This window comes from Dendrobates tinctorius, unplaced genomic scaffold (assembly GCF_039654945.1).
Source record: "Dendrobates tinctorius isolate UK_male_01 unplaced genomic scaffold, ASM3965494v1 ptg000049l, whole genome shotgun sequence".
Lineage (NCBI taxonomy): Eukaryota > Metazoa > Chordata > Amphibia > Anura > Dendrobatidae > Dendrobates > Dendrobates tinctorius.
The window spans coordinates 23,539,786-23,567,311 of NW_027361717.1; the positions used below are offsets into that span (position 1 = coordinate 23,539,786).

The 27,526-nt window shown below is 41.6% G+C and overlaps 1 protein-coding gene across 1 annotated transcript in view; it reads right to left on the reverse strand.

Moving 5' to 3' along the window:
- The window catches only part of LOC141091144 (saxiphilin-like), a 191,017-nt gene that overhangs the window by 36,362 nt on the left and 127,129 nt on the right, over positions 1-27,526 (reverse strand). Inside the window, exons 11-15 of the mRNA XM_073576541.1 lie at positions 25,588-25,735; positions 24,961-25,109; positions 24,753-24,849; positions 17,682-17,723; positions 1,634-1,798 (exon numbers count right to left, since the gene is read on the reverse strand). Coding sequence (XP_073432642.1) covers positions 1,634-1,798; positions 17,682-17,723; positions 24,753-24,849; positions 24,961-25,109; positions 25,588-25,735 — 601 coding nt within the window. The remainder of the gene's footprint in view (positions 1-1,633; positions 1,799-17,681; positions 17,724-24,752; positions 24,850-24,960; positions 25,110-25,587; positions 25,736-27,526) is intronic.

Consider the following 27,526-nt stretch of genomic DNA (forward strand, 5'->3'; position numbering starts at 1 on the left):
TCGCAAGCTAAAGGAGAAAATGGTGACGGATGCGTATCCCATGCCGCATGTGGATGAGTTGTTAGACCGGCTGGTGGAGGCAAAGTATTTGACCACCATCGATCTATGCAAAGGCTATTGACAGATCCCCCTAAGTCCTGATGCTATTCCCAATTCTGCATTTGTCATCCCATTCGGCTTATTCCAGTTTCGAGTTATGCCATTCGGGATGAAGAATGCCCCTGCGACCTTCCAGAGGCAGGCTGACCGGCTTCTGGATGGTCTCCAGGACTATGCTTGTGCCTACCTGGATGACATCGCCATCTACAGCGCGACATGGGATGAGCATCTACATCACCTAGAGACAGTATTGGCCAGGATCCACAAGGCCGGAATCACCTTGAACCCCAACAAGTGTCACGTGGGCAAAGCAGAGGTTCAGTATTTAGGACATTGGGTGGGAAGTGGGAAACAGCGACCAAAACCATCCAAGATTGAGGCCATAGCCAAATGGCCCACCCCACGCACTAAAACCCAGGTCATGGCGTTTCTAGGGACAGCAGGGTATTATAGGAAATTTGTCCCCAACTACAGCAGCGTAGCCAAGCCCCTTACTGATCTGACCCATAAGAACCTCCCCCGCCAGGTAACCTGGACCCCCGAGTGTGAGGAAGCCTTCCGCCAGCTAAAGGACGCCCTCACAAATACCCCGGTATTGGCCGCACCCAATCCAACTAAACGTTTCCTTGTTCACACAGATGCTTCTATGTTTGGATTGGGGGCAGTGCTGAGCCAAGTCGGGCCGGACGGTCAAGACCACCCGGTAGCTTACCTGAGTCGGAAACTATTGCCCCACGAAGTAAGCTATGCGGCCATCGAGAAGGAGTGCCTGGCAGTAGTATGGGCACTCAAGAATTTACAACCATATTTGTATGGATGACAGTTTTCCCTCCTAATGGACCATAATCCCCTAGTGTGGCTTAATCGGGTCTCTGGAGACAATGCCAGATTATTGCGGTGGAGTTTAGCCCTACAACCTCTAGACTTCACCATCCACTACAGACAAGGCAAACAAAATGGTAATGCCGATGGACTAAGTTGACAAACGGAACTTGTACCAACCCCATAGACTTCGGTCATCCCCAAGCCGATCTGTTAAGGATCAGACTGTGTATGCCGATCGCGTTGCTGAAAAGGGGGAGCCGTGTTACAGAAGCCCCCAGCACACCGAATAGGAGATGTATGCCCTTAATGCAGCAACCGACCGTCTGCGACCCCTTGGGCAGAGGTAAACAAGATATCCCACTTCTGACCTCCCCACACCTTTGTAAATCCCACGGCTATTGTAATGTACGTCTGGCGTCTTAATTGGAGCCTATTATCTACTGGCACGACACACATTGATTGTCCTGCCCTCTGTATGTATATATTCTGAGACCGATTGTTGTCACACTGGAAATACTTGGAGTAGCAGTGATCTTTTATGTGTTCCCATGTTACAAAGCCTTTCAAACCAGCGTCCTTCATTCAGAAGTGAGGAAAAGCAGAGTGGACCTCCTGAGAAAAGGGGTGGTAATGTAAGAGGTATTACAGCACAGAAGACCCCGTTACATATAGATATAAACTATTTTCAGTATATAGAGTTGATACTCACCAATGTCACAATTTTTGGTTTCCTTATAAATTAGGGCATGAGGAATTTTCCATCCAGCGTTGTCAGTAATACTGGCGTGACAGGACTTTTTGCCTTTAAGATTGTTCCATGTGATATCTTTATCCTTCTTCTTTACTAAGACTACAATTCTGTTTGAGCCAAACTCTGCATTACAAAAATATTGTGAAGTAAGTATAGGGAGTTTGTAAAGTACTTTAATCATCTGTATTATTTCATATGGAGAGAATACAGTGGCAAATCAGCAGCATAACACATATATATATATGCAAATACTGTTGCGGATTAGCCACGGATTTCCCTTATGCATTGCAAAAAATTACATTTTTGGCTTGGAATATTTCAACAACATGTGCTCTACTGTATTCATTGGTTGGACAAATTGGAATAAAAAAGATGTGCTGGAGTGAGATGATTTTGATGATGGCTTGGCCCCCTGGACATAATAATGGATGTTACATTTGCATAAAATAACTTGTCCGTAAATCAAATTTCCCCAGAAAAAAAAAGCGTGAACAGCTAAATTAGAATTTTGTAATCTTGCACTAGGCCTATTAATTACTTCCTAAATGCAACAAATATCAAACAAAAAATGGAAGTATATACCATAAGAATGAAAAACACTTTTTATTGTGTTAAAACTAACAAAATAGATAAATGTTAAAAATAGTACTCATGAAGTGAATCAAAAACAGAGATACAAAAATGCAAAGAAATGGCTGCCAACAGTAGGATCACTGAAGACACGACTTTGGGATAAGAGTGCAAATAGCTAGGTGCATACGATATATATCCACAATAAATATAGAGTATTTGTAAACTTCATATAAATAATTTAGGTAAATATACACAACAAAAAAATAAATAATTGCTATATTTCCCAAAGTACATGAACATCAATAATAGTAAGTACAAAAACAAGGCGATTTGAGATGAAGCTGCTTAAATTTCAAATGTTTATGTATATAAGCTCTATGATCTATCTAAAGTGCACAAAAATAGAGACCACAGAGCTGCAAATAAGCTACCAAGAAAGAACTATAAAGTGCAAAGTGCATACAACATAGATGTCTATTAGCAGGGATAATTAAATCTCCTATTTAGTCATGCATAAAAAATCTCTGAGTAGAAATGTTACCAAATGGTAAAATAATAAGCTAAAAGCCCTGATTATTTAGTTGATAAGTCTCATAATTTAGTTAGCATATGCTTAATGTGCAAAAAGGTAAGCAAAGATAGAATCTATTGGTCAGAAGAGATAGCATAGTTTAAGTAAACATAACAGCTGACACACAAATACCTGACCTGTTGTTGGCAAGGGCTCCCCGACGCGCGTTTCTCGTAGGTTTCTTCAATGGGGGGTGTTAGTAGAAGATAATACTTACTATTATTGATGTTCATGTACTTTGGGAAATATAGCAATTATTTATTTTTTTGTTGTGCATATTTACCTAAATTATTTATATGAAGTTTACAATTACTCTATATTTACTGTGGATATATATTGTATGCACCTAGCTATTTGCACTCTTACCCCAAAGTCGTGTCTTCAGTGATCCTACTGTTGGCAGCCATTTCTTTGCATTTTTGTATCTCTGTTTTTGATTCACTTCATGAGTACTATTTTTAACATTTATCTATTTTGTTAGTTTTAACACAATAAAAAGTCTTTTTCATTCTTATGGTATATACTTCCATTTTTTGTTTGATATTTGTTAAATTAGAATTTTGCTTGATCCACTCCTCTCTAGCTACCGAGACATGCTAGCAGCTGATAGGACCCTCAGCAAATGTCAGACCTGCTGTTGATGATCTATCCAAAGTATAAGCAGGGCCGGCGTTAGGGTCAGGAAGACTAGGCAGCTGCCTAAGGCCCCTGCTTCCCGAGTGGCTCCCAGCCAGTGGCGTGTGGCTAATAGGGACACACCATGCGGCCGCTATAGGGCCCGTGAGTCAGGGGGGCCTGATGCCGAAAAAGTTGAAAGCAATATGGAGGAGAAAGAGTCAGATGATGCTTCCTTCCCATCATTCCCCTCTGTCTCTGACACTAACGTCACTTCATCATGCACCATGCTGTGTGCTGGGCAGTGGAGCTGCTAAGATGCTCTGCAGAGCCTGGAGCAGTGGGGGAATGAGGAGGAGAGGTGAGTATTGTATTTATTTTTTTATATATCACTGAGTAAGTACGTGGTAGTCTTAATACTGTAGGACTGCATTGTAGTCTTTGAGGGGGGTATATTATATTCTATGGGGGCTGCATTATACTACCATGAAGGAAAGAATTATTTGATCCCTTGCTGATTTTGTAAGTTTGCCCACTGACAAAGACATGAACAGTTTATAATTTTAAGAGTAAGCAATTTTTAACTTTGAGAGATAAAATATCAAAAATAAAATCCAGAAAATCACATTTTATAAATTATATTAATTTATTTGCATTTTGTAGTGAGAAATAAGTAATTGATCCCTCTGGCAAACAAGACTTAATACTTGGTGGCAAAACCCTTGTTGGCAAGCACAGCAGTCAGACATTTTTTGTAGTTGATGATGAGGCTTGCGCACATGTCAGGAGGAATTTTGGTCCACTCCTCATTGTAGATCATCACCAAATCATTAAGATTTTGAGGCTGTCGCTTGGCAACTCCCTCCATAAGTTTTAAATGGGATTAAGGTCTGGTGACTGGCTAGGGCACTCCATGACCTTAATGTGCTTCTTTTTGAGTCAATCCTTTGTTGCCTTGGCTGTATGTTTTGGGTCTTGTTTTGCTGGAATACCCAGCCATGACCCATTTTTAATGTCCTGGCAGAGGGAAGGAGGTTGTCACGCATGATTTTAGGGTACTTGGCTCCATTCATTCTCCCATTGATGTGGTGAAGTAGTCCTGTGCCCTTAGCAGAGAAATACCCCCAAAACATAATGTTTCCACCTCCATGCTTGACAGTGGGGGCGGTGTTCTTTGGGTCATAGGCAGTATTTCTCTTCCTCCAAACACGGCGAGTTGAGTTAATGCAGGCATGCCAGAGGTGGCACAAAGAGCCCTCCCTATGGGCATGCGTGCCATCTCCTCAAAACTAGCATCGCCATCACTCTTCTCAGCCTGCTCACCATCTCCCTCATCACTAGCACCGCTGTCACTCTCCTTTGCATGCCCGCCATCCCTTCATGCTGCATGTCATCACATCAGGCAGCGCTCCATCCCATCAGGCCGCATGCCATCCCATCAATTTGCATGTGTTCTGAGTAGGGGGATGGCACGTGGGCTGAGGAGAGTGGCGGCGCTATTTCTGTAGGATTGTGATATATGAAGAGTCCAGATCAGCATTGGAACAGGCAAAGGTGAATAGTATTTTTTTTATGAGGCCATTATACTTGTATGAAGCATCATTGTGGGGCCATTATACAGCATGGATCACTATGTTGGGCCATTACACAGTGTGGAGCATCATGTTGGGCCACTATACAGCATGGAGCACTATGTGGGCACATTATACAGTATAGAGAACAATGTTGTGCCATTATACAGTATGGATCATTATGTAGGGCCATTATACAGTATGAAGCATTATGTGGGGCCACTATACAGTATAGAGCATCATGTGGAGCCATTATACTGTATGGAGCATCATGTGAACACATTATACAGTTTGGAGCTATATGTGGGGCCATTTTACAGTATAATTTATATATTTAAATTATGTCATTGGGCTATATGTTTTTTACTGCTCTTACATAATAAACCAGGGGAAGAGTCTTGAGGAGATCATTTGCATATTCCCAGTGCCTTCTGGGATAAGTGAAGAGTCTCCGCGAGCTCAACGATCACTGGGTTTTGGCCGTTGCAGCTGAAAAGAGGAAATCGGAAAACCAGGGGAAGAGTCTTGAGGAGATCATTTGCATATTCCCAGTGCCTTCTGGGATAAGTGAAGAGTCTCCGCAAGCTCAACGATCACTGGGTTTTGGCCGTTGCAGCTGAAAAGAGGAAATCGGAAAAACCGCGCGCCTATCGGCACGCGAATTTTGGCTCATCTTTCATCGTTTTTAAGAAATCTCAAGATGGAAGAGGCCAGGAGCCATTTGGTGAGCTGCATTTCTTGCTACATGTTCACAGACTTACCAGTGGAAAAGCCAAACTTCACATGCCACAAATGCAAGCTTGTGTCCCTGTTGGAGGAAAAGTTGCAAAATCTCGAAGAGAGGTTGGCTACGTTGAAGATCATTAAGGAAGGTGAAGAGTTCTTGGACAGAGCAGAATTATCTCTTCATGTTACAGAAAGAGAAGAAATTCGAAGTGCACCTGAAGAAACAGAGGAATGGAGACATGTGAGCCAGAGAAGCAGGAGGATCAGGAGGCAGTCAGCACCCATACTGCTCAGAAACCAGTACCAGGCTCTCACGCAGGAAAATGATGAAGAAATACATCAGGATAAGACTTTGCCAACAAACAGCAACCTTGTACGCCTTCAGAGTCCTCCAGGATGGAGAAAGAAAAATGTTGTGAAGAAGAAACGGAGAGTGGTGGTCATGGGGGATTCCCTTTTGAGAGGAACAGAGGCCGCTATCTGCAGACCGGATATAACTTCAAGAGAAATGTGCTGTCTTCCAGGTGCAAAAATTAAAGATGTGTCTGACAGGATATCAGGACTCTTCAGACCTACAGATGACTACCCATTCCTGCTACTACATGTGGGGACAAATGACACCACAAGAAATGACCTGGAAACCATCTGCAGAGACTTTGAAGACTTAGGCAAGAAAGTGAAAGAACTGGGAGCGCAGGTGGTCTTCTCTTCCATCCTCCCAGTGGATGGCCATGGACCAAGGAGGTGGAATAAGATTCTGCAGGTGAACAACTGGCTACGTCGATGGTGCCGTCAGCAACGATTTGGATTTCTGGATCACGGAGTGAACTACTTATACGATGGACTACTTGCTAGAGATGGGGTGCACCTTACGAAGACTGGAAAGCATGTATTTGGAAGTCGCCTTGCTACACTTGTAAGGAGAGCTTTAAACTAGAACAACATGGGAAGGGAAGCAAAAGACCAGAAAAAGCCATACACCTGACAAATGCTATTGAGAACTCTGCTAATAGAAGTGGAAAGGAAGAACAAAGACGAAAGAATCTAATTAATAAAAATATTGGAGAAAGAGAAACCAATCACAAACTAAAATGTTTCTATACTAATGCACAAAGCATGGGCAACAAACAAGGAGAATTGGAACTACTAACACAGGAAAAGAAATATGATGTCATTGGAATCACTGAAACTTGGTGGGACGATACACATGATTGGAATACAAGACTAGAAGGATACAACTTATTTGCAAGAAACAGACTTGATAAACGAGGAGGGGGTGTTGCATTGTATGTTAGAAACGCGTATATCTGCACAGAGATTGAAGCTTCAGAGACTGGGAGTTCTGTGGAAACTGTTTGGGTAAGAATACAAGGACAGAACAATGGAAAGGACACCATTGTAGGCATTTACTACAGGCCGCCTGTGCAAGCTGAAGATATGGATGAACTCTTTATGCATCAAATGGCCAAGTTCTCCAAAAAATATGACATAGTTGTCATGGGAGATTTCAACTATCCAGACATTTGTTGGGAATCTCTCTCAGGCAAAACTAACAGGTCAAGGAAATTCTTATCCTCTCTTGCTGACAACTTTATCTTCCAAAAGGTAGGGGAGAAAACAAGGGGAACTGCTACCTTGGATCTAATCCTTATAAACAGGGAGGAAATGGTTGAGGAGGTAAAAGTGGCTGGAACCCTAGGAGGTAGCGACCATGCTATTTTAGAATTTTGGATAACTAGAGGCGGAAGACCTGTGAAGACTCAGACGTCAAGGTTAGATTTCAGAAAGGCAGATTTTAAGGGATTCAGAAAGATAATTGGAGGGATCCAATGGCTGGATATCCTTAAAGACAAAAATGTCCAGGAAGGATGGGAAATCTTGAAAAATGAAATTCTCAAAGCACAGTTGTTAACAATTCCGAAAAGAGGGAAGAATAGGAAGCATTTAAGGAAACCAGGATGGGTGAACACAGAACTTAAGCACATGCTAAAAAGAAAGAAAAAAATGTTTATAAAATGGAAAGAGGGAGGCATATCTAAAGAAGAATATAATGCTGTCTGCAGAATCTGCAGGGCACAAATCAGATTAGCTAAAGCTGAAAATGAATTGAGGCTTGCAAGAGATGTCAAAAGCAATAATAAAGGATTTTGGGGATATGTCAAAAGTAAAAGAAAAGTCAAAGATGCTATAGGATTTTTACAGGATGAAAATGATGAAATGGTAAGACAGGATGTTGAGAAGGCTGAACTTTTAAATTCCTATTTTGCATCTGTTTTCTCTCAGAAAGGAAATGTAACACCAACTGTTATTTACTGTCCTATTAAGGGAATAGAAGAATCCAGGATATCTATAAACAGAAAGATAGTGAGGAAACACTTAGCTAACCTAAATGAATTCAAGTCTCCAGGTCCAGATGAATTACACCCCAGAGTACTGAAGGAGATAGCAGAAGAAATTTCTGAACCACTCTCCATAATCTTTGAAAATTCTTGGAGAACAGGAGAAGTGCCAGAAGACTGGAGAAGAGCAAATGTTGTTCCTATCTTCAAAAAGGGGAAGAAGGTGGACCCAGGCAACTATAGGCCGGTGAGTCTGACTTCTATACCAGGAAAGATCTTTGAACAAATTATTAAACAACATTTAAGTCAATACCTGGATAAGAATGAAGTGATCAAACAGAGTCAGCATGGGTTTGTAACTAATAAGTCATGTCAGACTAACTTAATTTCCTTCTATGACGGTATCACTGATTGGGTGGATCAAGGAAATGCTGTAGATATAGTATATCTTGACTTCAGCAAAGCATTTGACAAAGTCTCTCATACAATCCTTATTGAAAAAAATGACTAAGTATGGAATGGACAAGGCAACTGTTAGGTGGATTCATAGCTGGCTTAGTGATCGGACCCAAAGAGTGGTCGTAAATGGCTGCACATCCAGTTGGAAGAATGTCTCAAGTGGGGTACCACAGGGCTCTGTCCTGGGCCCTGTATTGTTCAACATCTTTATCAACGATTTAGATGAAGGAATTGAGGGTAAACTGATTAAATTTGCTGATGACACAAAGCTAGGAGGGATAGCTAATACTAGAGAAGAGAGAGAGAGGATTCAAAAAGATTTAAATAAACTGGAGAAGTGGGCAGTAACTAACAGAATGGTTTTTAACAGGGAGAAATGCAAAGTACTACATCTGGGCAATAAAAATGAAAAAAGCATATATAGAATGGGAGGAATAGGGCTAAGTGACAGCACATGTGAAAAAGACTTGGGTATACTAATAGATCACAGACTGAATATGAGTCAACAGTGTGATGCAGCAGCAAAAAAGGCAAATGCAGTTCTAGGATGTATTAACAGAAGCATACAGTCTAGATCACGTGAAGTCATTATTTCCCTCTACTCCTCTTTGGTCAGACCTCATCTGGAATATTGTGTCCAGTTTTGGGCACCACATTTTAAAAAAGACATCAACAAACTGGAGCAAGTTCAGAAAAGAGCGACCAGAATGGTGACCGGTCTGCAAACCCTGTCTTATGAGGAAAGGTTGCAGGATTTGGGAATGTTTAGTTTGTAAAAGAGAAGACTGAGAGGAGACTTAATTGCTGTCTACAAATATCTAAAGGGCTGTCCCATTGTAGAAGGATCAACTTTATTCTCATTTGCACAAGGAAAGACTAGAAGCAATGGGATGAAACTGAATGGGAGGAGACACAGATTAGATATTAGAAAAAACTTTTTGACAGTTAGAGTGATCAATGAGTGGAACAGGCTGCCACGAGAAGTGGTGAGTTCTCCTTCAATGGAAGTCTTCAAACAGAGGCTGGACAGACATCTGACTGGGATGATTTAGCGAATCCTGCTTTGAGCAGGGGGTTGGACCAGATGGCCCAGGAGGTCCCTTCCAACTCTACGATTCTATGATTCTATGATTCTATGATTCTATCATAATATTTTGTATTGTATTATTCCACTATAATTCCAAAAATTAATCGTTTTATTTTTTTATTTGATAAGGAAAAACTTCCTCAATTGTAGATTTTTTTTAACAAATATAAAGGTTGGTTCATGACTTTGTGCAAGCTTTTAACTTTGGCCCTCTGTGTATTTGAGTTTGACATCCCTGGCTTAAAGGGTTTGTTTTCATCATGATAAAGGGCTAAAATCACAAAGAGGTTGTAAAAACAAACAATTTTGCAATTTTACTTTTGATTCAAACTCTTCTCCATTTTAACCCCTTCACTACCAAGGGTGGTTTGCACGTTAACTCCCGGGCCAATTTTTAAACAATTCTGGCCACTGTCCTTTTATGAGGCCATAACTCTGGAACGCTTCCATGGATCCCGGTGATTCTGACATTGTTTTCTCGTGACATATTGTACTTCATGTTAGTGGTAAAATTTCATTCATATAACTTGCGTTTATTTGTGAAAAAAATCAAAATTTTGAACATTTTGCAATTTTCCAACTTTGAATTTTTATGCCCCTAAATCACAGGAATATGGCACACAAAAAACTTAATAAGTAACATTTCCCACATGTCTACTTTACATCAGCACAATTTTGGAACCAAAATTTTTTTTTGTTAGGAAGTTATAAGGGTTAAAAGGTGACCAGCGATTTCTCATTTTTGCAACACCATTTTAATTTTACGGACCACATCACATTTGAAGTCAATTTAAAGGGTCTATATGATAGAAAATACCCCAAAGTGACACCATTCTAAAAACTGCACCCCTTAAGGTGCTCAAAACCACATTCAAGGAGTTTATTAACCCTTCAGGTGCTTCACAGGAATTTTTTGAATATTTAAAAAAAAATCAACATTTAACTTTTTTTCACAAAAAAAATACTTCAGGTTCAATTTTTTTTATTTTACCAAGGGTAACAGGAGAAATTGGATTGCAAAAATTATTGTGCAATTTGTCCTGAGTACGCTGATACCTGATATGTGGGGGGGAACCACTGTTTCAGCGAATGGTAGAGCTCAGAAGGGAAGGAGCGACGTTTGACTTTTACAATGCAAAATTGGCTGGAATTCAAATCGGACGCCATGTCACGTTTGGAGAGCCCCTGATGTGCCTAAACAGTGGAAACCTCCCACAAGTGACCCCATTTTGGAAGCTAGACCCCCCAAGGAACTTATTTAGATATGTGGTGAGAACTTTGAACCCACAAGGGCTTCACAGAAGTTTATAACATACAGCAGTACAATTAAAAAATCATATTTTTTACACAAAATGATCTTTTCACCCCCAATTTTTATTTTCCCAAGGGTAACAGGACCCTAAAAGTTATTGTGCAAATTGTCCTGAGTACGCTGATACCCCACATGTGGGGGTAAACCACTATTTGGGCGCATGGCAGAGCTTGGAAGGGAAGCAGCGCCATTTGACTTTTTTGGCTGGAATTGAGATCGGACACCATGTCGCGTTTGCAAAGCCCCTGATGTACCAAAACAGTGGAAACCCCCCACAAATGACACCATTTTGGAAACTAGACCCCCCAAGGAACTTATCTAGATGTGTGGTGAGAACTTTTAACCCCCAAGTGCTTCACAGAAGTTTATAACGCCCAGGAGTGAAAATAAAAAAATCATATTTTTTTTTCCACAATAATGATATTTTTGCCCCCAATTTTTTATTTTCCTAAGGGCAACAGGAGAAATAGGACCCGAAAAGTTGTTTTGCAAATTGTCCTGAGTAGGCTGATACCCTATATGAGGGGGTAAAACACTGTTTGGGTGCATGGCAGAGCTTGGAAGGGAAGGAGCACCATTTGACTTTTTCAACGCAGAATTGAGATCAGACGCCATGTTGTGTTTGGAGAGCACCTGATGTGTGCAAATAGTGGAAACCCCCAATTCTAACTCCAACCCTAACCCCAACACACCCCTAACCCTAACCCAAGCCCTAACCCTAGCCCTAACCCTAATGGGAAAATGGAAATAAATACTTTTTTTAATTTTATTATTTTTCCCTAACTAAGGGGGTGATAAAGAGGGGTTTGATTTACTATTTATGGCGGTATTTATATTTGGCAGCTGTCACATGCTAAAAGACGTTTTTTATTGTAAAAATAGTTTTTGCATCACCACATATTGAGAGCTATCATAGAATCATAGAATCATAGAATCGAAGAGTTGGAAGGGACCTCCTGGGCCATCTGGTCCAACCCCCTGCTCAACGCAGGATTCGCTAAATCATCCCAGTTAGATGTCTGTCCAGCCTCTGTTTGAAGACTTCCATTGAAGGAGAACTCACCACTTCTCGTGGCAGCCTGTTCCACTCATTGATCACTCTAACTGTCAAAAAGTTTTTTCTAATATCTAATCTGTGTCTCCTCCCATTCAGCTTCATCCCATTGCTTCTAGTCTTTCCTTATGCAAATGAGAATAAAGTTGATCCTTCTACAATGTGACAGCCCTTTAGATATTTGTAGACAGCTATTAAGTCTCCTCTCAGTCTTCTCTTTTGCAAACTAAACATTCCCAAATCCTGCAACCTTTCCTCATAAGACAGGGTTTGCAGACCGGTCACCATTCTGGTCGCTCTTTTCTGAACTTGCTCCAGTTTGTTGATGTCTTTTTTAAAATGTGGTGCCCAAAATTGGACACAATATTCCAGATGAGGTCTGACCAAAGAGGAGTAGAGGGAAATAATTACTTCACATGATCTAGACTGTATGCTTCTGTTAATACATCCTAGAATTGCATTTGCCTTTTTTGCTGCTGCATCACACTGTTGACTCATATTCAGTCTGTGATCTATTAGTATACCCAAGTCTTTTTCACATGTGCTGTCACTTAGCCCTATTCCTCCCATTCTATATATGCTTTTTTCATTTTTATTGCCCAGATGTAGTACTTTGCATTTCTCCCTTTTAAAAACCATTCTGTTAGTTGCTGCCCACTTCTCCAGTTTATTTAAATCTTTTTGAATCCTCTCTCTCTCTTCTCTAGTATTAGCTATCCCTCCTAGCTTTGTGTCATCAGCAAATTTAATCAGTTTACCCTCAATTCCTTCATCTAAATCGTTGATAAAGATGTTGAACAATACAGGGCCCAGGACAGAGCCCTGTGGTACCCCACTTGAGACATTCTTCCAACTGGATGTGCAGCCATTTACGACCACTCTTTGGGTCCGATCACTAAGCCAGTTATGAATCCACCTAACAGTTGCCTTGTCCATTCCATACTTAGTCATTTTTTCAATAAGGATTGTATGAGAGACTTTGTCAAATGCTTTGCTGAAGTCAAGATATACTATATCTACAGCATTTCCTTGATCCACCCAATCAGTAATACCATCATAGAAGGAAATTAAATTAGTCTGACATGACTTATTAGTTACAAACCCATGCTGACTCTGTTTAATCACTTCATTCTTATCCAGGTATTGACATACATGTTGTTTAATAATTTGTTCAAAGATCTTTCCTGGTATAGAAGTCAGACTCACCGGCCTATAGTTGCCTGGGTCCACCTTCTTCCCCTTTTTGAAGATAGGAACAACATTTGCTCTTCTCCCGTCTTCTGGCACTTCTCCTGTTCTCCAAGAATTTTCAAAGATTATGGAGAGGGGTTCAAAAATTTCTTCTGCTATCTCCTTCAGTACTCTGGGGTGTAATTCATCTGGACCTGGAGACTTGAATTCATTTAGGTTAGCTAAGTGTTTCCTCGCTATCTTTCTGTTTATAGATATCCTGGATTCTTCTATTCCCTTAATAGGACAGTGAATAACAGTTGATGTTACATTTCCTTTCTGAGAGAAAACAGATGCAAAATAGGAATTTAAAAGTTCAGCCTTCTCAACATCCTGTCTTACCATTTCATCATTTTCATCCTGTAAAAATCCTATAGCATCTTTGACTTTTTTTACTTTTGACATATCCCCAAAATCCTTTATTATTGCTTTTGACATCTCTTGCAAGCCTCAATTCATTTTCAGCTTTATTAAATCTGATTTGTGCCCTGCAGGTTCTGCAGACAGCATTATATTCTTCTTTAGATATGCCTCCCTCTTTCCATTTTATAAACATTTTTTTCTTCCTTTTTAGCATGTGCTTAAGTTCTGTGTTCATCCATCCTGGTTTCCTTAAATGCTTCCTATTCTTCCCTCTTTTCGGAATTGTTAACAACTGTGCTTTGAGAATTTCATTTTTCAAGATTTCCCATCCTTCCTGGACATTTTTGTCTTTAAGGATATCCAGCCATTGGATCCCTCCAATTCTCTTTCTGAATCCCTTAAAATCTGCCTTTCTGAAATCTAACCTTGACGTCTGAGTCTTCACAGGTCTTCCGCCTCTAGTTATCCAAAATTCTAAAATAGCATGGTCGCTACCTCCTAGGGTCCCAGCCACTTTTACCTCCTCAACCATTTCCTCCCTGTTTATAAGGATTAGATCCAAGGTAGCAGTTCCCCTTGTTTTCTCCTTTACCTTTTGGAAGATAAAGTTGTCAGCAAGAGAGGATAAGAATTTCCTTGACCTGTTAGTTTTGCCTGAGAGAGATTCCCAACAAATGTCTGGATAGTTGAAATCTCCCATGACAACTATGTCATATTTTTTGGAGAACTTGGCCATTTGATGCATAAAGAGTTCATCCATATCTTCAGCTTGCACAGGCGGCCTGTAGTAAATGCCTACAATGGTGTCCTTTCCATTGTTCTGTCCTTGTATTCTTACCCAAACAGTTTCCACAGAACTCCCAGTCTCTGAAGCTTCAATCTCTGTGCAGATATACGCATTTCTAACATACAATGCGACACCCCCTCCTCGTTTATCAAGTCTGTTTCTTTCAAATAAGTTGTATCCTTCTAGTCTTGTATTCCAATCATGTGTATTGTCCCACCAACTTTCAGTGATTCCAATGACATCATATTTCTTTTCCTGTGTTAGTAGTTCCAATTCTCCTTGTTTGTTGCCCATGCTTTGTGCATTAGTATAGAAACATTTTAGTTTGTGATTGGTTTCTCTTTCTCCAATTTTTCATTATTCCATAATTTGACCCACCGAGTCATGTGAGGTCTTATTTTTTGCGGGACGAGTTGACGTTTTTATTGGTACCATGTTCGGGCATGTGACAGTTTTTGATCGCTTTTTACTTCATTTTTTGGGACGCAGAATTTACAAAAACCAGCGTTTCTTGAATTTCTTTTGGGGGGTGCGTTTACGCCGTTCCGCGTGCGGTAAAATTGATAAAGCCCTTTTATTCTTTGGGTCAGTACGGTTACAGCGATACCTCATTTATGTCGTTTTTTTATGTTTTGTCGGTTTTATGCCATGAAAACAATTTTATATAAAAAATAATTATTTTTGCATCGCTTTATTCTGTGAGCTATAACTATTTTATTTTTTTGCTGATGATGCTGTATGATGGCTCGTTTTTTGCGAGACAAGATGACGTTTTCAGAAGTACCATGGATATTTATATGCGTCTTTTTGATCGCGCGGTATTGCACTTTTTGTTCGGCAGTATGAAAATAAATCATTATTTTTTGCTTAGTTTTTTATTTTTATTTTTTGAGGGGTTCGCTTAAGGGGTTAACTAATGGGACAGTTTTATAGGGCGGGTCGTTATGGACGCGGCGATACCAAATATGTGGACTTTTATTGTTTTTTTTTTTTTATTTCCAAAAAATGAATTTATTGGGGAATATTTTTTTTTTTTTTTTGCAATTTATTTAGCGATTTTTTTAAAATTATTTTTACACTTTTTTTTTTTTTACTTTATTACAATGTCCCGGGGGGGACATAACTGTCATGTGATAGATCAGCGATCTGTCACATCACAGATCGCTGTGACAGATCAGCGATCTGTAACAGGCACTGCTGCAGGCTCCCTCATGCCTGCGCTCTGCGGGCAGTGAGGAAGCCAGCTTCCTGCAGGCCCCCGGAGGTCCCTGCCGCCATATTGGATCCGGGGACCTGCAGGAAAGGAGCCCCCCGCAGCAGCGCTGCACATTGCTCTGCCGTGGGGGGCTCAGGGAAGCACGGAGGGAGCCCCCTCCCTGCTGATGCTTCCCTTTAACCCCCGGTACACCGCGATCGTGTTTGATCGCGGTGTACAAGGGGTTAACGTGACCACCCCTGACACATTGTGCCGGGTGTCAGCTATGATAATTAGCTGACACCCGGCCGTGATAAGCGGCGCTCACCACATGGGCGCCGCTTATCGCTATGACTTAATATTCCGTCCATGGTAATTAGGGCCCAGGGCACATGGACGGAATATTACATCCAATGAAGGAAAGGGGTTAAGAACAGACCTCCCCTGCAATCGGGGGCTAGTATCTTAGGTTTAGAGTGTAGACTGGAGCTTACAAGATCTTTGCTATAGACCGTATAGCGTGCTAATGTACCAGTTGTTTTTCTAATCTAAAACCTCATTATTCAGGTTAAATTGCCATGTTGGCATATTGTGATAAATAATTGGGTTTTGGATTGCAGTTTGGCCACTCGTCTCTAAAAGGTTCGCCATCACTCTCCTGGAAGCTTTCTTGGTTGATGCTCTCAGCTGTTCACTGTTGGTCACTCTCCATTCCTATTTAAAGGTAACCTGTCACCAGGTTTGGCTGCTATCAGTTACCACCACCACCTTTCAGGCCTGATACACTGCATTCTATAATGCTTTATATACAGTAAGCTCCCAACTTGACCAGTAAGAAAATAAAAATAATTTTTAATATACTCACCTACGGGGCGGTCCGTTCGAAGGGGTGTTGTTCTTCGTCTGGCACCTCCAATCTTCTTACGATCGCCATCCTCTTTCTTGGTTTGTGTGAATTATGTGTCCCTGCGTCATCCTCAGAAGTCTCCTTAGCTTTGTGCTGCTGCACAGGCGTACATCTCTGCTCTGTTTAGGGCAAAGCAAAGAACTGCAGTGTGCAGTCAGAGGGCCTCGGCACCGGACCAAGAAGAACGACACCCCTTGGACAGGACCGCTCCGCAGGTGAGTATACTAAATGTCATTTTTCTTCTCTTACAGGTCAGATTGGGGGTGTATATGCAGCATTATAGAATGTAGTATATCAGCCCTGAAAAGTGGTGGCAGTAACTCATATTGGTCAAACCTGGTGACAGGTTCACTTTAAGCAGACCTCTGGCAATCAGGAAATGCTAGAGTTAGCTTTTATTCTGCATGGTTCAGGAGCTTAGAGGAGATTGTTGAGGAGTAGTTTGGTGGATTTATCTGGTGATTGTTGCTTGGCTTGGTTGTGTATAAATCCATTTCTTCTACTTCTTTGGTTTTTCCCTTACTTCACTACCCGATGTATCCCTCTGTAGTTTGTGTGAGCTTATTTCTAGGATTTTTATTTTCCTTTTTTCCTGTAAGTATTCCCTTGGTCGTCTGGTTTCTGTATTTTTATACATTACTACTCCATACTTCCCTGGGTGAAGGAGGAGAACAGACTTATGGCAGACTCAGGAGCTCAGCCAGGTACGTGGCCCCGGCATCTTCACCATCAGAAGTAATCCAGGGAGCAGGGATAGATAGGGCACCCCCTAGTACTAGGGAAAGGGTAGCTGCCCCTGGTGCTGGGATACCTGTCATGACAGTGGCCTGTATCCCTTATGATCATAATGATTTATTATGGTTTTCCACTGTGTAAAATATTGTATGTCCATGATTTTTTGATAAGCCGTCCAGATAAAATAAAAAGTCAGGTTGGCCACCCTGGAACTGTTCAATATTTTTTCATCAGATATGGTCTGTCTAGTTCAATGTTTTAACTTCTATTTTTTAGTGTGAGATACAATACAGACTTAACTAATGACCTTATATAAATATGTAATGGAGAACACTAGTGATATGTTCAGTGCACAATGATAAATCTGGGAGTGATGTTCTGGTGTAAAGTGTAAGGTTTTATGTCAGTGATATCAGTAGATCTATAACTACAGCATTCACCAGAGCCTGTACTGTACCTATATTATGTATACTGCATGTTACCTGTATATTCTGCCCCAGGTATCTGGCACGGTATCAAGTCATCTACCGAAAAAAAGAAAAGACAGAGGTACATTTTATAAATATCTATATAAAAACTAGTTGCATAGTATGTTTTAACATTTACAAAGATTTATAGGCATATCCCCAAAAAGTATAAAACATAATTAAAAATACATTTATGGTATCTAGCAAAATATAAAATAAAAAAACTAATAACCTGATCAGTAAATGTGCACGCCATGAAGAGAATAAATCTCAGAAATGTGGTTTTTAGGACTATGCAACTCCACCAAAATGTAATAAGGAATGATCAATACATCGTATCCTTATGGTTATGTTGAATTGAAATAAATTTTCTACATTAACCATCCACACATTGGGCCATTTTCTTGGTATTCAGTCTTCAGATAATTCACGTTGGAGAGAGTGATTGAATATGAGTGACCAGCAGCTTATTAAAGGGACTCGCACATTGTTAACCACATGTATAACATGTAAAGGAATAAAATGTCTTACAGTTTATTATTTCATTACAGTAACAGGTTGTCATCCACCAAAGCGGTAAGGATCTCCAGGGATATTGAGAACTTTCTCATATCCATCATGAATATACTTATATCAATACTAGCTTCTTCTTCGTTTTCTACTATATATTTTAGGTTGTGTTCACAAAAACCCAGTACACCATCAGGAATCAGGATATGACATAATCTAAAATCATTCTATGTAAAAATGTATTATGTAATGTACCGTATTTAGAGACGTGAGCAAGAGGTTCAAAAGATCTAGATCTAGACCTAGCAACAGGTAAGGCTCTGGTAGGATTACTTTTTAGAAAAAGAGTCCCCTATTTTGAGGGATACATGATACAGACTGTATCTACAAAGAAATGAATTACGGAAAAATGGAAAGGGGCACAGTTGGTAATAACATCATTAAAGGAAACCCGTCACCAGGTTTGTCCCATATGAGATAAGACCACCACCTTTCATCCCTTATATACAGCATTCTCATATGCTGTATATGCTCCCAATCCAGCCTGCAACAAAAGAAAAACACCTTTTATTATTCTCACCTATGATCCTATGTGCATCGCTGGTCTGGGTCCGGTGTCTCCTCTCTTTTTGTGAGGTCGTCCTCTTTCTTGCTTCGTGTGGATGGCGCGTCCTAAGTCATCCACACAGTGTCCCGGGCATCATGCTCTTGCACAGACGTACTTCTCTGCCCTGACCATATGCACTACAGTACAGTACTTTACTCTGCCCTGGTCAAGGCAGAGAAGTATGCCTGTGCAAGAGCATGATGGGCTAGGGGAAAATGTGTGTAGATGGGTAGGTAGCTGGCTTAGTGATAGAAAACAAAGAGTGGTTATTAATGGTGCATACTCAGATTGGGCCAGGGTTACTAGTGGGGTACCACAGGGCTCTGTATTGGGCCCCCTACTATTTAATATATTAATGATCTAGTGGATGGCTTACACAGTAAAATATCAGTATTTGCAGATGATACAAAACTATGTAAGGTAGTTTACACAAAGGAGGACAGTTTGCAACTACAGACAGATTTGAGTAAATTGGAGAATTGGGCTGAAAAATGGCAAATGAGGTTTAACACAGATAAGTGTAAGGTTATGCACATGGGAAAGAGAAACAGATGCTACAATTACTTACTAAATGGGAAACTGCGGGGGAAATCAGACATGGAAAAAGATTTAGGGATCTTAGTCAATAAGAAGCTAAATTGGAGTGCCCAGTGTCAGGCAGCTGCCACCAAAGCAAATAGGGTCATGGGATGCATTAGAAGAGGTCTGGGGACATGAGATGAAAACATAATTCTCCCTCTGTACAAATCACTCGTCAGACCACACTTGGAGTATTGTGTGCAATTTAGGATGCCGGTGCTCAAGAAAGACATTACTGAACTTGAAAGGGTTCAAAGGCAGGCCACTAAAATGATACATGGAGTTGGTTCACTACAATACCCAGAAAGGTTATCAAAATTAGGTCTATTTACTCTAGAAAAGAGAAGACTTAGGGGAGACCTAATATATATGTACAAGTATATCAGAGGGCAATACAGAGATCTCTCCAATGAACTGTTTGTACCAAGGACTGTGACAAGAACAAGGGGGCATTCTCTTCGTTTGGAGGAAAGACAATTTCTGCACCAGCATAGAAGAGGGTTCTTCACGGTAAGAGCAGTGAGGCTCTGGAATTCTCTTCCTGAGGAAGTGTTGATGGCCAACTCACTGAATGAATTTAAGAAAGAAATGGATGCTTTTCTTGTGAGTAACAGTATAGAAGGTTACGAATAACATAATATTATAGGTAGATGGTTGACCCAGCTTAGGGGAAGGAATTTTTTTCCCTATGGAGAAAATTGGCTTCTACTCTGTGGGTTTTTTGTCTTCCCCAGGATTAACAATGCAGAACAGCTGTGTGACGAGACTGCACGGCTGGTGCCACCAATACGCCACGATCCCACCGCTGCCACCAATATGTGAGGAACGGGCGGGCCGCTGCCACCAAATTGTGACGGACAGCGGACCCTGTGCCACCAATAGGTCACGCGATCCCACCACCGACACGGGTTTGTCAGCGGATGGAGGGACCTGACGCACTGCCAGCACACGGCTATCACAGGCACAATGGGGGCTTATCTTAGTTATCCCACCACTGGCACCATGTAGCAAAAACACAGCAAGCTAATCTTGTTCTAACAATTTATTGCCGGGGGGGTATTTTGGTTGCCCCACCACTGCTAACAACCTTCCAAGAACTGCGGGGATTTATGTATATCCCGCTTTCTCAGTTCCACTTTGGAACTCGCTGCTCTCCGGCGCCCCCCTTACCCTCAGGTCAGTCAGGGAACTGCACCTAGGATAATTAGTCGTTGGACGGGCTGCTTGTTGTGTACGGGCAATTAGACTACTGCAGTAAGGGAATTATCACTGCTGTGGCCTCAACCACTCATTCAGCAATATAAGACCCTTCTGTACTGCCAGCTAGCCTCGCCAGCCGCGCACACCACGCTGCCACCAGCCACACTTTACTTAATCAAAGAGCTAATTAAGAGGGTCCGTGGCAAACCCCTGAAATTAGTAGTGATTATCTAAAAAAGGAGCATAGTTCATTTCTTAGAGCATGGAGACAGAGCTAATAGATTTTATCATTTATTCCCAAAAGAATGCGGGCAGTGATTACATAGATAAAAGTTGCTATAAAGTTGAGACATTACATATGTACAATACAAATATAACATAAAGGGGATTAAAAAGACAGAAAGTAACACTCACATGTGCTTAGTCGGTATCAGGCAGACCATGTGGCTGGGGAGAGAAGGCGGAGCCACACGTCTCCACTCATCTGGGTTCTGGTCGGCACGGACACTGTAGCTCCCACTGACTCATTATAAGGGAGGGGTGCCTTATAGCCCAGGGTCTGTGACATCACGAAAGGGGCAGTCTGCGGAAGTTCATCCCCCCTTTCTCCAAGTTGCCAATTAACTAAAAAACTTATGATAACCATATCTCAACGAGGGAAGCTCGTATCAACACACTGAGGGCATCATAGGTTGTAGTTCATCGAATGTAATAAAGCAATATCAGACATGCCATATCTCAGGTTCTGGCGGTGATAGAACTTTGCAAGAGCCACCGTAGGGAAGCCGGGTCCGAGCAGATCACAGAAATGTCCGGTTTTTTTATGTCGCAATCGGAGCCCATGCTAGCCTATTTTAATATCTCTCATAGTTTTATTTCAGACACATGTCCCAAAAAACAAAGGACTTCCTTTAGCTTAACTAATTAACATTCCTTTCTGTGGAGATGGGCCAAATGCTATAGGGGAAGTGTCCTATTACCAGTGTGGACACAGGCTGTTAAGGAGGGGGAAGGAGGGAAGCTGTAGGAGCTGACAGGCTGAATTTCTCATCAGAGTGAAGTGGGAGATTTCTACAAGGTTCTAGAAACATCATACTTTATAGACATTTTACATTACAAGCTCCACTAAAAATAGGCTGAACTAGATGGACATAAGGTCTTCCTTCAGCCTTCAAAACTATGTTACTATGTTACTATGTTGCCGGGACACTGTGTGGATGACTTAGGACGCGTCATCCACATGAAGCAAGAAGGAGGGTGACATCGGTTCTGTGTGAATTTGTCCAGTTTGACTTTTTCTTTGTTGTTTTGTGTTTCCCCAATACACACAAAGAAAATAAACATGGGTACAACAAAACATGTATAAGTACAATAATTTACTGGGAGAAATACGTCATTTTCTGGTACAATATCAAGGGTGCCAACACTTTCGGTCAACTGCAGTCAAATAATTTTTCATACAGGAGGAAAATCCTGTGATTCTAGAGACTGAACAGTATATAAAAAATATGTTTGAGTATCCCTAAGGATATGAGATTGTTAGATTGAGAAGCGGTTAATGTCTTCAGGCCTGCCAAATTTCATACAGTATGATAATTCTTATGAGAACTCACTGAAACAAAGACTTGTTGAGGGGTGTAAGTAAGCTAAGGGAATGTCTTTACTTATTTTGCAGTTAGGAATTTGCTACTTGCTGTCATGTAAGAAATGCCTACATTTATGTATGATACCGTTATATTAATTAAGGGTATAAATAAACTTGACCTTTGTTTTCTCTTTTGTAGTCTGTTAGAAATCACAAGACTTTGTATTTTTTCATTCTCACTGATACCGAATTAATCCCTGAAACTTTTGAGTCAGCGTTAGAACTGCTCTCAGGGCGAGCCTTAGGGTGAATGGTGCCCTGTCCAAATTTGCCCTGAAATGCCCACTCCATATAGTTTGTTTACTCAGAGCACATGAGCGCAAGGATGGACTTTAGTGGGGCGCAAAAGGAGGGTACTATTACAAAAGGTGCATTATTACCATCTAGGGCACTGTTACTATCACTATATTGTTTGTGCAGAGGTGGTGGAATGTGACGAGGGGTCTGGAAAAGCAGGAAGCCAAAGATGTCTCTGTGTAACATTTTACAAGGATGAGTTATGGACTGAAGAAGAGGTCATGATGGCCTGGGCTGAATGAGAAAAAAAAAGGATAAATGAAAGACAATCAGCAAGAACGTCACTGGTGAGAACCTGCACAGCATACACATATACGGTCTGCAGAGCACTGGTGTAGGACTGATATTATCATTATATGGTCACTGTATGGTGGTAATACCAGTCCCGGGACAGATGTTTTAGTTCAAAAAGCACGCTCATCTATATATATATATATTTATTAAACATGAGTATGGTGTGTAGTGAGAGTACTGTATTAATATACTCACTTACCGCCACTTTCTCTGGGATTCAGCTAGTTTCTGCTTCCACTTCTCAGTGACGTTACCACAATTCTGACTAGCCGGCTGGCTGGCTTTTACAATGTAAGCCAATGGAGTGTTGTTCTCACACTCCTTAGACTTACATTCTAAGTCCTTCCGTCGCTCCACTGAGCATGCTCACGAGACGATCTCCCATTGGAAATCGGGAGTCACATTCACAGGTCCTTCTCCAGATCTGATTGGTCCATCTCAGGGATCTGGAAGCTTCCGGAAGGTCCTGGCTATAAAAGGTTCGCATGGCCGCTCAGCCATGCGCTAGTATAGACTCTGGTTGCTAACTGTGTGAATGATGACAGATGTATGGACTTGCAAATGACTCATTAAGATTCCCCTCCCTTTGAAATTACGTGTGTGGATAGGGAACTAGTGATAGAGTCAGCGCCAGTCAGTGGCAAGCTATGGGACACAGAACGCATCCTCCACAGTGCTAACGTCCGACAGTGTGCCTGCTACCAGGCATTGTCGTATAGCGGCAGTGTCTGTCGCCATGCTGCAGTCAGCAGTACTTCTTGGCATCCGTGGTTGGTCTAGACGGATGCGGACTCTGTGTCTTGGGCCAAGTCCTGTGACCATATACTGTGCGTGCATTCCACTGAGTCCTTTGACGTCAACAGGCTCGGTATTTGTACTTTACGCCTCGGCGTCTCTGTGAAAGAACAGAGATCGCACCCGCGTGCATTATATCGCCATATAGTGCATCTGCCATTACATAGCAGCAGTATAACATCTTCTGCACGGTGGACCCCAGGCAGCGAGCGCACTTATTATTATTTATTATTTAGTGCATTCCGCCGTCCCTAACATTATACTAGCGCCAGGGTCTGGCTAGTGATGGCGGACCTGCAGCAGCTATGGCAGTACATTCAGCAGCTGGAGGGCAGGTTGGCGGCCCTCGAGAATTCCACCTCAGCTGCAGAGGCTGTCTCGCGTGGGGCCACATCCACACCTGCGCCAACAATATCCTGCCTCCCATTGCCCGATAAGTTTTCTGGTGACAGCGCCACCTGTAGGAGTTTCGTGAGCCAGTGCTCTTTCCAGCTCGAGTTACTGGCCGCATGATTCCCTACAGAGCAGGCTAAGGAGGGGTTTATTGTCTCCCTTCTGTCGGGCAGGGTGTTGGAATGGGCCACGCCACTGTGGGAGCGTGATGACCCTGTGGTTCTGAGCGCTGCTTAGTTTCTAAAGTCACTAAAGCAGGTGTTTTTGGGGCCCTGGGTCACTCACGACACATCTGTCCAGTTACTGGCATTAACACAGAGATCCCTGTCAGTCAGCCAGTTTCCGGACACTGGCTTCTGAGCTGGAGTGGCCTGATAAAAACCCCGTCCCTGTGTTCTGGAGAGGTTTAGCGGAGCATGTTAAGGATGCTCTATCCACCAGGGAGGTTCCTGTAGTCTGGAAGAGCTGATTGCCATTTCCACCCGCATTGATCTCCATTTTTCTGGGCGTGGGCTGGAGCGTGCTCAATCCAGATGGAAAGTTAGCTTGGCTCCCAACCTCTCTGAACCTCTTGAGCCACTCGAGCTGGAAAGTTAAGTAACAGAGACCCCAAGAGGGGAAGAAGATGGAGCTGGCATTGGCCTGTTTGCTTTTAAACGCCGGGGCTGAATTTTAGTCCCAGTCTGTCCCTGGTCCTAAAACACCCTTTTCCCCACGAGCTAAGCTACTAAATTAACCTGAAAATGTATTGTGCCTAACTGCTTACCTTTATTGTGGTATTCTTCAATTGGTATGACCAGTCCACACTTCAGTGCCGTGTATGCATTTTCCATATCGAGATTTACTATTTCAGCTTCACCTTTCTGCAAATTGTAAAAGAAAATCATGTTACTGACCTTAGTCCTCACCTCCTCTGTTCGCCATCTCTGAGCCATAATACATGGTGCTTATTGCTGCTAGTAAAGATCACTTACCAGAATCTTTTCGATGCACTCCAGTGCAGATGATGGCTCTGTGCATTTAATGGCACCACCACTTACTGAGGACCAGTCATCACATTTTTTCTTATCATTCGTGGTCAGTGGACACCAGCGGATTTCCTGGCTGGATGGAGGACGAGCCCCTAAAGTAAAAGTGAAATTGTTACTATAAGGGCTCGCTCACATGTGTAATACTGCTCAGTGCTTTCCAATGATTTGGTCACTTGGTCCAATGTTATACAATGGGGCAGTGCAGATCAGTGATTTTTTTATGCAAATGCATCCAATCATTATCAGGTCGTAATCACCCATTCAAGTTTATGGGTGTGTGTGAAACATCGGACTGCACTCGAATGTCATCCGAGCACACTACGATGTATGAGCACAGAGTCGATAGAGAAAATGGAGAAATGAATTTCTTTGTCTGCCCCAGGCTAGTGCTGAGATTCTCTCATGATTCTTTGACAGAGTTTGATCTGAGTGACATTAGCATAACCGGCCTGATTCTCCAGCATGAGAAAATCTACGCCTGTGTGAGCGTACCCTAAGAATAATTCAACAAATTCTGTAGAGCTTGTTATACTTATACAATACCAGAATTACTCCTCATACGTCTCCTACCGTCCAGTCTTTTCATGTCATCAAACAATTCTAGTCCCAAAAAGAGAAACGTGTCCATTGCTGATGGAAGAACAATCAGACTAGTCGTGGTGTCTTCAAACAGCAAATTCTTCCCATGAGTGGAGTCGAATAGTTTGTACTCTTTTTTCTGAGAATGAATAAAAGTGACAACAAAAACAGTAAAACGTGCTACAATTCATACTGTAACTACAAAACTTTATAAGAAAATGGATGCACAAAAAAGCCTTGTCTTGTAACTCGTACCACTGTCAATGTCAATCTCTTACAGCAGGATATAGGGAGTGCGGTGCCAAGGGTGCACTGTTCTAGATGCCATGATCCCCCCCACAATGCGTCCATGTGGTTGGGGTGCAGATGTCTTGCAATGACAATTAGGGGCCTTCATACACTAGGAGTTTAACAATATCACAAAAAGAAGAGGACAATTTGCATATTCCAGGTGCCTTCTGTGAAAAGCGAAGTCTCCCTGAGCAATAATACCGGCTGCTTGGAAAGCATCGCCAAGCCGAGCGTCTTATGGTGCGCAAATTTTTGCCTCTGGGACATTGCAAGAAAGCTTGGCTGACTGAGTAGATTTACACAAGAAGGAAAACACACAGCAGATTACGCAATAAGGTTACACACAGTACATTACACAAGCAGGAAGACACAACAAGTCAGCAGGATCTAGGAGCAACATGGCAGATGTGACAACCTACTAGGTGAGCTGCAACATGTGCTACATGTTCACAGATCGATCAGAAAAAGAATCCAACTTCACCTGCCAGAAGTGTATACTGCTGGCCCTTTTAGAAGAAACGGTGCGGGGTCTGGAAGAAAGAATTGCAACTTTGAAACTCAAAGAAAATGAAGATTTCCTAGACAGAACAGAAACACCTCTACTGGTCACAGAAGGTGAAGAAAGTGTCAGCAACTAACAAGTATAATGTGAATAAGGGTTACCTATAACTGACTAACTGAAAAAACCCCCATTAAAATATAACTTTTATTAAGTACAAAAATAACAATATAAAATTGCACAGATGTCCCCTATTATAAAGCCTAGTAAAAAACGGGCTATTGTATTGCTGGAAAGAAATAAGGTATAACAGTTAAACCAAATCTAGCCAGCTAAATCTGCCAATCCAATCATGTGGTCAGAAAAACCTGAATCATAGCAGTTAAAAACGGCAAAATACTATTATAGCCCAAAAACCTCAAAAAATGGAAAAAAAGGAAATGGACATAAAGAAGATGTATAAAAATTGATAATACGTGCTACCATCTGATAACAATTTCACTCAGCCAATGTGAGGAAAAGAGTGACCTGGCCCTATACAAAATGACTTTCTGAACACGTACCTAGGCGCGGAGGTTGTCACCCTAAGAAATAGGAGAATGGCGCCCCCGCTCGTGCGATGGCTATCCCTAATCTCCTATATCAACCTATAAGATGACAGATTAGAAACAGAGGGCCAGATGGCCTGTATCCATTTGCTTAGAATATCTTCATTAATGCAGTAAAGCAGATTTATACAATCATATATGGATGTGAGGAAAGGTAGAAAGTCCAGACAGTCTGAATAGATGCATAACACTCACACACAGTGGAGCCAGTTACATATAAATTTGTAGCAAATTATGCCCTTTCCCAAAACCACTAAGATATGTATATGAAGTATATATAAATTGTCACAGCAAGTATCCAGATAAAAAAACTGCCCATTAAACACAATGATTAATCAGAAAATCAGAAAAAATACTGAGGAAGGATATTAGGTGCAGCAAAGAAGACCCAAGACAACATACTCAGAAGGAAGGTAAGAAAATTTCTAAAACAATCCACAGGGAGGAGATTGGAACAAAACAAAATCCTCTAAACTGCATGCTCGCAAACGCCGGAAGCCTGACCAACAAGATGGAAGAACTAGAAGCAGAA